The following is a 12,961-nucleotide window of genomic DNA, read 5'->3' on the forward strand; positions in this document are numbered from 1 at the left end:
TTTTTATTTTTCAGAAACTTCTTCTTGAGCTGTCAGAGACTCTGTTAACTCTAAGCTTATTTTTCAAAATCTGTAGAGGCTCTGTGATATTCCAGAAAGAGGGATGTCAACATTTCATTCCCTGAGTCTATGTTCATGTATACAGAGCTGTTTACTGTTCCCATACCCAGTATTTGGATTAGTAATTACACACACACGCACACACACAGAGGGAGGAGGAGGAGAAAGAGAGAGTCCTTCCTCCTCTTCCAGTTTCCTGTCAGAGAGCAGAGTGAATGTCTCCGCGTCTGTGTACAGTGTGGGTGTGTGGATGTTTCAGCAGTGACTCTCCAGCTGCTGAGCGGAGTGGAGCGCACAAGCGAGGGAGAACACTGAACCCTAACCGCTCATTTTCTCCTCCTCTGACGTGAATGACAGAGTTTGTTTGGACACAACACGCGGAAACATGGCGGGACAGCGCTCTTCTTTATCTTTACAAGGAGTTTTATCGATCTTTGCCTTCTGTGTGCTGCTCGGCTCTGAGACTGCCGGTGAGTTACGCATGTACTCGTCTTCTACAGCTCTCTGTGTGCGTACTGCTTTAAAGTCGCCACACTCGTCGTTTATATGAGCCTTGGTGTACTTTTACTAAACTTGGACGGAGTGTGTGTAATGATCCCGTGAAACTTCCTCTCCAGCTCGTTACGCATGGAGAGCCGAGGACAGCCAGGCGCAACAGGTGACTCACAGCGCGGACACGCTGCTCTGCTCGGAGTGTTTGCTTCTTACTCACTTTGATACATAGTTATATTTATTTTTACAGATAGAGGACAAAAGACAGGTTATTTCCACTTGAAGGTGAACATTCATTGCTCCACTGTGGGAGTCATGATCTGAAAGGAGTTTTCCAAAACACTGCTGCAAAGCTGCTTGACTAAATCTGTTCATGTAAAGATTATTTACTCCCACTGCGATGCTGAAGAGTCTCAGGCAGGCTTTTAAAGTTGCACCAAACATTTACCTTAAATAAGCATCATAATTGACCTATCTGTGTTGAAATAACTATCATGTGGCTCTCACTTCATCGGCCTCCAGCTGCAAACTGCTGCGTAATGTTCTCCGACCCAGTAGGGCTTTTAAACTTTTCCTCTTACTTTAGGACACGTTTCTGGCTCTGTGTTAGCTGTTATCTCTATTAAAGAGCTCTCTTTGCAGATTCAGCTCCAGTCCTGTTTGACACTGGTCCTCTGTGATTGCAGTACTGACCATTCAAGACTGGATCAAGTCTCCTTTATGAATCAGTCTGTCTTTATATACTGGCTATCCAAGTGACCATATTAGTTAAAGTCTAGTAAAAGCTGCTTCTCCACAGTAAGATGTAGGCCTAGATGCTGAAGATGCTTTGTGGATGATGCCTTACAAAGTTATATCTGACATCTTCTTGAGCACATTAGGAGGTTTTAACCTGAGGTTCTGAACCGGTCTACCCTCCACCACCTCCTTAATGAGAAATCAAAACCCACATTTCTAAGAAAGTGCAACCCCCCAGGTTTATATAATGGGCAAAGTTGCATTTGTTGCATCTTAAATGGAAGAAAACATATGACATATGACAACATCCAAAAATGAGAAAAAAACCCATAAAATTTCATATATCAATATATTTTTTTGTATCACATTTGATACATTAGGCAATTTTGACAACTGATAATCCACTGGAGGGCATTTTTATTATTAACCAGATTGTTTTCAAAAGGTTTATAAGTTATTTATTAATCATATTGATTAGATAGAGATCACATAAAGGTGTGTACTAAATATGATACTATAGGCTTAAAGGGGTTAAGAAGGACTCACTGGTTATACTGGCCAGGAAGCTAGGCTATACAGCGTAACAGATGGGTACAGTTTCTACCCTGAATTTAGAAGTGTTGGCTCATATGTAAACACTATTGAAAATGTTTGAGGCGTTTTATTCTCTACCCAGAGAGCCTCTGTGTTTTTGTCATTATTTTGCAATGTAAGAGAATGTAACTAAACCCTGCATTGTGAAATAGTCACAAAAACACAGAGGCTTTCTGGGTAAAAACAAAAATGCATCAAAGTTTTCAATAGTGTGTACGTTTGAGCCAACATTTGTTTTGTGGCCCATTTTTTACCATAAACTCACTAAATTTGGAGGGAAAACTGTACCCATCTGTTACTCTGTATTGCGTACCAGTGAGTCCTTCCTAAAGGAGCAGTGCTCACTGAAATCACTGGAGGCTAATGCCACTGCTACAGCTAGGTAGCTCATACCACTCAACTTCAAAAATACGGAAATATCCCTTTAATCTGTCTTCATTACTCTTTCAATTCCACACAACTTCCTTTTTGTGGTTAAGTTCCTGTCATGATTTATGATTAAAAAGCAAGAAGTTAACAACCATTATTTAAAACTGGTACAAAAATGCAGAATGAGACAAAGACTGGTCTAAACACAAAATAGAAAGATTTAAAAGCCCTAATACCAGTGAATGAGCCGGTCTCAACAGATGCTTTAAAGAGAAAGACACACCTGACTGAAGAGGTTCTGCCTGATATATCCATGACTGTTCGATTCAGACAAATGCTGATCATCCCATGTTTGACTACACCTCATAGCATGCTGATCAATGTTGTGAACTGAAACACAACTCTGCAACCCACTGTTGGGTTGAGACCTGGCAGTTGAGAAGCACTTATTTCAACAACACTGAGCTGCACATATGATTTTGTGCTGCTCCAGTCAAATATCAGTTTACAGGTTTTATTTTACCAGGAAGTCTCCTTCACAGAAAAGACAAGGAAAAGGCAGCAGTCACACACCCTCACAAAACACTTAAACGATTCAGCCATGTAACATGGGTCAATCACAAGCCTTCAAATGAACAGTGACCTTTATGGAAATTCTCTGCCAACATGTTCCTTATGATCCTCTTAAATTTGGTTATAGAGATATCAGTGACTATTTTTTGCTCTATTTAAAGGCTATCCCATGACCAAGTAACCTGACACACCAGAGAGACTGTTTCATTTATCCATTGCATGGATATTTCACAGTCACCTGGGAAAGCTTGCTATCAAGGCATTTGGGAAGGTGGGACTTCAGTCAGAGTGACAAAACGTGACATTGTAGCACACATGTGCAGCTCTGCAACAAACCTATCAGTACATGCTACCGTAGTTCAGGAAATGTTGATTATGATGTGGGTCGATTCCCAGAAAAGCAAAAATGTCTTCTCTGTCAAGAGCAGTTAATAGTTTGGCTCTTTGCTCTTGTTTTAATAAAGAAATGTGGTCCAGTTTGATTAAACTGCTGCTATACCAATGCTACAGCCAAGCTAACAGCTCCACTAGCTCCCATTGTATACGGACCCACATTACACCCCCGCAAGACCTGCAAACTCGTGGCGAAGGAGGTCTGCAGAAGGGTGGAAACACCTTTTCCACCGTGAAAAGCTTTCAATGTTGTTTCTTACTCTTTACTGTATAAAGACATGTGGTGTAATTGTGATTATGATGCCGATTGGTCCAAATAACATCTAGTTTGCCACAAATATAACGGACGAGAGCTTTGCAAGATGGATTTGCAAGTTTATTGCTCAAGGTGCATTGTAGGAAAAGGCAGTTTTTCCAAAGACTTATTCAACCAGCGAAGACCAGCAAGGTAGAGGATCCTAACTGGTAACCAGTAGAGCTGAAATAGAGATGGTTATGATGTAGACTTTCAGTGTTCCCAGTATAGCTGTGCAAATACAGATGTGCCAGTGCAGTCTTAAAGCTGCCATCCTACTGTTACAGAAGGCAGATGTGAGTGAGGGGTTTTGCATTAGTAAAGAAGATTCATGACTCTCTTAAAGAGTCCATAAAGTTGACAAGGATGCATGCATAGATTTTTGTGGCTTCTACCTGTGTTTTCTTGGCTCTGAAGGTAAAGCAGAGCTTACTAACATAGAGGCCAGCCTTACGTAATGTGCTTCAGTTTGCTCTAATCGAGTATGGTGGCAGTCTCCCTCCTCAGCTCTTTGATCCCGCGTGTTAACAGTTGCAGTTTAACAGACTTGGCGACTTTCCATTGGTCAAACAGTAACACCACTATACCGGTTAACCACAGGAACTTCCCCACGCTTGTTGACAGGTGGGCAGTGTGAACACAGAGAAGTTCAGCCTTTGAACGTGCCTGTCATGCTTTGCCTTTATAATCCTCTTCTTCTTCTCTATATCTTACCCACCCCCCTCCTCCTCCTCCTCCTCCTCTCTTTGGCTGTTTGTTCTTGCCCTCCTCCTACGATGAGACCTATTTTGAACCTGGAAATCCCACATACCACGTGCACTGTGTGGTCCCGCAGCATTGTGTGTGTCACAAATAGACAAAAACACACACACATACTTCCTCACACATTCCCTCCTTGCGACCAACCACTACACACTCGCTGTTATTCTGACTTCTCTGTAACACCTCGGCCCGGAGGAAGCTGCTCACCACTCTCCAAGTCCCGGAGCAGCTTGACATTGTGGTTATACAAACAGCAGACCCCGGACTCTGTTGTTTTTATCTCTTCCTTCTTTGTTTGCTTTCAATTGATGTGGATAACCATCCGCTCAGCAGGCTGTCACAGGAAGGGTCCTTCTTCCTTCCTTTCCAGGGAATCTTCACATTTCCCAGTCCTTGTGCTAGCAAAGATAGAGCCTAGAACACACTTCTCTGAGGGTTAATTTTGACGTGTCTTTTCATGGTGACATGAAACTGTCACTGGACGCTGCTGTTCTGTTGCTGTATCTTATGGCTGGTCTAAACAACAACAAACTTTCTGCAGACACTTATGCATTCTTAAATTGTCAGTGTAATTGCATATATGAAGTAGTTCTGAAGGTAAATAAAGGTCCTCAAAACCCAAACCCCAAGATGTTCTGCCAGGATTAGCACCAGTTAATCCAACACCAGTTAGACTGGTACAGCAGGGCTTCTGTGTGTGACGGTTAACATTAGCTGGTCTCAGTATGGAGTGTAAGACTGCTTTATGATGATAGCATAAGGGTCTTATATGTTTCTGATTGGGGAGTCACCCCCATGATTCCCTGCTACCTGTGATGTCATGAGTTTCTGATAGAGAGCCCCCTGGTGGTGGCATTAACCTACAGTGCATTTAAAGGAGAATGAGAGTGAAATTTCTACCTGGACACAGAGGGTGTGAGAGTTTTTTTTGGTGGTGAAACATTTTCACCCCTTTAGAGCTCCTCCCAGTGTAAGTAACACTGTTTCTGAGGCTGTGTGGGCCTGTACAGTCCTGTGATCCTGATACCTCTCTTGTGTTTACACTGACTCTACTGGGCCTCAGAGTGCAGAAGAGGACCAGTGAGGGAGAGACAGGGTCATCCACTTTAACCTCTCTGGAGGGTCTGTCTTTGATTTTACCATATTAGTCGACTTACCCTCATACTCTCCTCTCTGGACTTGCTTCACTGACTCTCTAAGGGGGTGGAGGTGGCAGAGAGAGAGAGAGAGAGGGAGCACAGGAAGATGGGAGGAATGAGAGGATTACAGCCAAGCTGAGGAGAGGGGGATTAAGAGGGAGTTGTAGTGTAGGTGGGAGGATAACTTTCAGGAGCAGGGGGAGAGAGCCGAGCCTCCTGCTGGGCCAGTTATGTAGCCCCACGCTGCCTCTTGCCAGTTGTCTCCCCTCGTTTCAGTGACAGGGTAAGAGCTAAAAGACCACGTAGAGATATTTTCAGCTGTTTATTCAACACTATTGCTCTATTAGAGTTAGAATGAAGGAAGAAACTGCTTCACACAGGAAACAAACTGTTTCTTTATCTACACATTAACACCTGGAAGCAGAATTTGAAAGCTACAAGTTTAAAAAAAAAATCATCATTTTCATAAACCTGCTTTTTGTTGAAACAGTGTTAAATCTTGTGGGGTGAGAGTCATTCATGCAGGGCTCTTCTATGTTTGCTGTCGTTTGAGTGCCAGTTACCTTTCCTCCTTTTTTGTTGTTATTTATTCCGCATTTAGAAGCCTAACTGAGCCCTTTGGGAGCCAAACAACCAGCTCTACCGAGCTGAGCCAAAAGATCTGGATCTCTTTAAACTTTAAAGTGATGGACTTTCCATCACAACGTGCAACGCTGGGATAACATCACCTGAAGAAACGGGGGAAACACTGGAGTTTAATGTGCAGAACCATGGCAAAACTACTGAACCAAACCAGACAGCTTTGTGGAAATTAACTTTTTACTCGTCCAGGCTTTAGATGGAGGCTTTTTTGATTCCTGCCTGCTGCCATTTCACTGAGTTGTGTTTTTTTTTTTTGGCTGTTTCTCTACTTTCAGGCCAAAAAAATAGCTCAAGAGTAAATCGTGTTTTTATTTTTGCACTTTGGATGCTTGGCATAAACAGCTCAAAACATGGCCTTTTGAGTACGGTTCTGATGTCATGAACATTTGTAGGTAGCCAAAGTTTCTAGAGATAGCAGCAGAAGTCACCTGTTAAACCAGGGGTGTCCAAACTATGGCCTGAGGGCCAAATGCGGCTCGTGGTGCACTTTTTTTGACCTGCAACAAATCCTTCAAATTAAATGAAATATGGTCCACATTAGAGCATGAAACTTTTGCTTTTCTTCTTAGTTTCAGCACAAGGTGGTGCTCCCATTCTGATTCTGTAAACAAACATTTTGACAAGAATAAATGTTTTTTGTGACTAAATCGAGACAACACTGTAATGGAAAATATATTGGCAACCAAAATAATAATATCTTGATTTATAACACCCTAATAGATTAAGGCAGCAAACAGCAGTACAGTTGATACTCCAGGTTGGAGCAAGTGGTAGCCAGGGCCTCCTGAAATCTGACTGGCCACCCTAAAATTATTAAAATGATTGCCTATTTCCCTTGTCAGTCATGAATTAGCCATTTTAGCACGCCCAGTCACTATGCATATCTTGACCCCGGGCTATTCAATTACAAATTCAACTGGGCCAAATTTTAAAATCAAGAAATGTTGTCGGGCCGGACATGTTTGACATCCAGCCGTGTAAATTTCATCGACTAAAACTATGACTAAAACTGTTTGTCGACAGCCTTTTTTCCATTACAAAAACTAAACTAAAACTAACAAAATAGATCTGTGATGACTAAAACTGACAAGAAAATAAATGCTTGGACTAAAAGTAAAGACTGAAATGTGAGGAATTTTTATGGACTAAAACTAGACTAAAATGTTTAGAGTTTTCGCCGACTAAAACTAGACTAAAACTAAAAAGGGTTGAAATGACACACCTGACTGAAGAGGTATTAAAAATAGCTGCCAAAACTAGCACTGATGTCCAGTAAGCAGCTGGTAATGTCAAATTTCAAACCACTGCAGATCAATTTGATGAAAAATTTACACTTTTTTTTATGGTTTCCCTTTTAAATTTTGGCAACGTGACAAAAAGTGCATAAAAACACAACAACAGAGTTGTATTTGAACATAACCTGAAGTAGTTGATTTTTATTTTTCACGTAAATAAAAATAAAAATAAATAGAGTGAAAAAATGAAATGAAATCCTGTGAATAATAATTTTGGTCACATCTTACCCAGGCATAAAGAGGAACACATTTAGAAGTACACTCTCAAAGTCAATGAAAATTAATCGCAAATGCATCAGAGTCAGCTACAGAACTTCTTTCTTTCCTGGTTTTTATGATTAACAGCACTAGCTGTGGCTTTGGCTCAAAAACACCATCAATGTCTTTCGTCGGAAAGTGAGAGGTGCAGATTAGACATGACTCTAACATCCTCTTCATGCATCAGTTTTTTTATAACGTTGAGATAAAAAACTTATTAGACACTGGAAATGCTGACTCACCTTTGCATTTTTTTGGAGTGATATTTCATAAAGCTGCAGCAGTTTATTTCTGCCTTTCTCTCCAGTTTGATACGGACATGAGGACTCTGAATAACTGTGTGTGTGTGCCTTGAGTGTGTATGTGCATGTTTGCTCTATCTGATTGGTCGCCAAAGTCATGTGACACGGAAAACAGTGCAGCAGTGGACATTTGGCACAACAGACAGGAGAGAGCGTCTGCAAACAAACAGATGGGGTGCATGGTTAGACGTTTTTTTTTTTAAAGTACTCATTTAATATCGATACTTTTAAAAAGTGCTCGATACCAAATGAGTACTTTGTAAATATCCATATATCGATACTTTAGGATCGATACGCCCACCACTAAGTGGCACCGTCTGCCTGGGGTACAGGTTTGTCTTTTTATATTCATATTGGAGGAGTATGGAGGAGCCCGTCCTGTATACTGATAAACTGCTGTGAAGTTTCCTGTCTGTCCTCCTGTCCAGAATGAGCTCACATCCTCTGGGGGAGGGAGGATAGGAGAGGAGTAGAGGGGAGGAAATAGAAAAAGAGCATAGATATTTTAGCTGAAGGGTTGAGGTGGAATTTTAACTTAAGTTTCAGTGTTGGAATACAAAGTTCAGCTTTCCAGGAGATGAAGAAGACGTGTTGTGGCTGTTTTTTTTTTTCTTATTGTGTGGATAGGTGTTGACTGCATGAAAAACTGTGCTCAAACTGTGAGTCTAATAATAGTCCAAAAGGAGGTTTGCTGGTGTACTGTGTTGGTTTTTCTGTTCCAGTGAGGCCATTTTAACAGTATTTTTGCATGATAAGTATCACCTAATGTGATAACTGTGGAATTATAAATGGTAATTATTAATTAGGTCAAAGTCGTTTCAGGAAACCACTGTATTTCCTGCAGCACAATGCAGCATTTTCAACTACAGAAAACCATAGAATGTTTATCTAACAAACTGAGTCTATTAGAGTTATTCATTACTCTAAATGCTAGATGGAAGCAGGTCAGTAGGACCAGCTCCCTCCTGCAGAAACAGAAGCACAACACAATCTCACATTTCAGTGACGGTCCCTTCAGGAGCCATTAAGAGCAGGTTAATGACAGTCCACACTTTCCTCCTCGGCCTTCCTGTGACGCACTCACGTCACTGCTGTTTTCATACTATTATTCCTACGCATGAGCCATCGGCAGGGAAAATCAAATGTAGTAAAAACAGAAAGTCAAAGTGCTTAAACAGCTGGAAACATGACCCACATATCCCCACGTACCTTCCTGTATGGTTGGCCTTTAACTTTCTGCAGCAGCTCAATCTGCTGGAATTTCAAACTGCAGTGCTGTTATTTACAACTAATCTGATGCTAAAAATGAATTAAGAATTTTTCTCTATGATGAAGCATAATGCCAAAACTAAGATGACTAAAATGAGCTGCAGAATTGTGTAGCAAACTATTGGTAAATATGAAGCAGATTATACATTTGTGTAAGTTTAATGTGTCTAAACCTGAACGGCTTGCTGACTTGACTGGCCATTATTCCAAGGCTTGTAACAAACGTACTAAAGCTAGAAACTCACTGATTCAGACTTGGCTGTTTGTCCTGTTTCTATGTTTATATTTTGCATTAGTGATGCTTGTTGTATAGTTGAAAGTGATGCCGCTTCATACGTGCATCCATATTATGCATTAACAGTATATCTTCAGTGAAGGCCTGAAGGCCCACCCTGTTATGAAACAACAGCCCATCATTTCTATGGTTCTCTTACTTCGGCTGAGTATCCCTGTATGATGTGTGCTGGGAAGTTGCTAGCAAGAGGAATGAATGAGTGAGAATTAGCAATGAGCTAAGTGACTGGCGGTGCCTTTTTAAAGGGATATTTCAGTATTTTTAAAGTTGGGCCATATGAGGTATGTAGCAGCATAGTGGCATCAGCCTCCAGTGATTTCAGTGAGCATTGCTCCTTTAAGAAGGACTTTCTAGTTGTACCGGCCAGGAAGCTAGGCTATACAGTATAACAGATGGGTGCAGTTTAGTTTTTGGTAAACATGGGCCACTAAAAAATGTTTAAAACATATCCACTAGGGGTGTAACAGTATTTGTATTTGTCCTGTACCGTCACAGTACGGCCGTCACCGTTCCGTGCACGCAGTAATACGACGAATACGTCTGAGTATTAAAAAAAGTCGAGTTCTCACTTCAATCCAGGTGGCCGCAATGAGCCTAAAAGCTGCCAACAACCGTCATTACAGAAGAAGAAATGGTTACAAAAACAAACAAAGAAGAGTGATGGCGTGTGTGGAGTTAGAAGAGCCGCCAGCTTCATAGGTACATTTATCCTCAGATTTCACACTTCAATCTCTTTATCCTCCAAGATGGGCTGTGAAAAGTTCTCCCAAACTTTGTAGTAGGTCCCATTGGTTGAAAAAGTAGTCCAGTGCTGAAGTCTGTTGAAATCGGCAAAAAAGACACAAATTTGCATACTTAACAAGCTAACTTGCAGTTGTGTGATGGTGTGTTTGAGTTAGCTGGGACATTTTAGTGTTTAAAGAATGGGTAAAAATATGTCAGTATACCAATGAAAATGACCTAGTTATTCAAAAATGTATTTATCTATTAATATTTTAATCATTGAAGAACTTTTGGAGGGAGGACGCAGCATTTTTTATCATTTAAATGTAATTTATTCAGCCTGTTTATTTTAATACAAATACATTTAAAAAAGTAAGATTAGAATTTATTTATCTGCTTCAATCACCGTACCGAAAACGTACCGAACCGTGACTTCAAAACCGAGGTACATACCGATCCGAAATTTTTCTGTACTGTTACACCCCTAAAATCCACTATTGAAAACTTCTTAAGCTTTTAGTTTATATCCAGAAAGCTTTTTGTAACCGTTTTAAAATGCAGGCTTTGGCCACTGGTTACGTGTTCTTGCATGGAAAAATAGAGACAAAAACACAGAGGCTTTCTGGGTATGAAATAAAATGCTTCAAAAAAATGTTGACGGTGGGGAGCCAACATTGTTTTGTGGCCTCTTTTTTACCGAAACCTTGCTAAATCTGCAGAGAAACTGTACCCATCTGTTACGCTGTATCGCCCAGCTTCCTAGCTGGTACAACCAGCGAGACCTTCTTAAAGGAGCAATGCTCACTAAAATCACTGGAGGCTAATGGCACTGCTACTACTACATACCTCATATGGCCCAACTTCCAAAATACGGAAATATCCCTTTAACGGCTTTTCCCCTTCTTGTTGACATAAACATCCTCTTAAAGGATTTGGTGATGAAGAAAATGTGGATGTCTCAGTTTGTTTTATTTAACCTTTATTTAACCAGAATTCCCATTGAATTACAAACTTCTCTCTTACCAGAAAGACAAACAACAGACCGTAAAAGAGGGTCTACACTAATCAACAAATAGCAGCATTTAGCAGAAATACGTGCATACACTGGTATGCAGCAAAATTCCTTAACTTTAGTTTCATTTACATTTAAGTTTAAGGTGACACAGTCAAGATGATGGAGCAAAAACATGATAAAATCCTTTACTAGAGACAGTGCTGTAGAGGAATTATATGTACGACATATTCAGGAGAATGAAAGTTAGAGCTACTAACAGTTTTTGAGTCAGTAAAGAATATGAATACTGTCTGAAGGCAGTTCAAGTAGTTTGGTCTTATGAAGACAGATACACAGTATCAGTGGATAAGGACGTTAATCGTCTTATAAATTCTTTAGCTTGATTCTAACTAGGGCTGAATGAATTGGAAAAATAATATAATTGTGATTTTTTTCCCCCAAATATTGCATTTTAATATGCAATTCTTATTTAAGTTCCTCATCCTATGTATATGGGGCTGCAGGGTGGTGCCTCAGGGCCTTTCTGTGTGGAGTTTGTTTGTTCTCCCCGTGAATGTGCGGGTTCTCTCTGGGTACTCCGGCTTCCTCCCACCACCAAAGACACGTTTACTAGGTTAATTGGTGACTCTGAAATGCCCATAAGAGTGAGTGTGCCTGTTTGTCTGTCTCTATATGTCAGCCCTGCGATTACCTGGCGACCAGTCCAGGGTGTACCCCGCCCATTGACAGCTGGGATAGGCTCCAGTCCCCCATCCCTACAATTTTTAGGTTAAAGTAATATTGCATTTGCAATTAGAAAATTGCAATAGGCCATACTGGGATTTAATCTATAATTCAATGAATTGCCCAGCCCTAATGCTAACACATTCATTAATCTGCCATAAATAGGTTAACTCAGGTTAACCAATAGGCTGCAGTGGTGACAGATATAAAGGCGGTTTGTTTCATGGCTTTTAAGACTGCACTTTTATTGTCTACTGTCTGTTTTAGGGGTGGAGATCGAAACCCTGCTCGCATTTTTCAAAACCCTAATGCCGATAATGTTTAAGCTTGCTACTGGGTCTTGCTGGTTCTGTGTGGTAACATTTTTTTTTTTTTTTAATCAGCAGGACTTGCAGAAGGGAATCTAATCCAAAGCACATCAGCATTTAGATTAAATTAAAACACATCACTTTTGACTGTGAGGAAAAATCAAAAAGCATTTATAACACCTGCTTTAGCTGCTGCAGAAGACTTAAACTCCTCATCTGCTCAGATCAGCCATGAGAAGTGCTCAAAAACTTTATAGCAATCTTGTGGAAAATATAAGGGTTAAGTTTAAAGTTGCATGGTTTCCCTCCATTCATTCATTTACAAATCAGAACTAAAGCAGCCTGTGTATCAGATTGATGTCCCATTAGCTGCCTTTATCAGTTTACTTTATCCTCCTTCATCAACACCAGCAACAACAGGTCGACAACCACACCCGTCTGATAATGAGCCTTTAATTCATGATCAGTGCTGCACAGAGGTACAATAAAGATTAGACAACACCATAAAGACTAACAGCACTGACTGTTACAGAGTGTAACTTCACCCTCCTCACTCCCTCTGTCTCTGCGGCGCTGTGCTGCTTTAAATCAGCAGGTTTTACTCGTCTCGGAGGTTGTGAGTGGGTGTTAGGGCTTTGCTATTTCACGCTCTGTCCTGCCCCAGACTCTCGACTCAGTGTGAAGAATGTGTCCTGTAAGTGTATTAACTGTATTTC

General features: G+C 40.8%; 1 protein-coding gene across 1 annotated transcript in view; it reads left to right on the plus strand.

Moving 5' to 3' along the window:
- The first annotated feature begins 280 nt into the window (after positions 1-280).
- The window catches only part of tgfbr2b (transforming growth factor beta receptor 2b), a 69,472-nt gene continuing 56,791 nt past the window's right edge, over positions 281-12,961 (plus strand). The window contains exon 1 of the mRNA XM_041793156.1: positions 281-530. Within this exon, the coding sequence (XP_041649090.1) occupies positions 446-530 (85 nt within the window). The 5' untranslated portion in view covers positions 281-445. The remainder of the gene's footprint in view (positions 531-12,961) is intronic.

Source organism: Cheilinus undulatus, linkage group 8 (assembly GCF_018320785.1).
Source record: "Cheilinus undulatus linkage group 8, ASM1832078v1, whole genome shotgun sequence".
Lineage (NCBI taxonomy): Eukaryota > Metazoa > Chordata > Actinopteri > Labriformes > Labridae > Cheilinus > Cheilinus undulatus.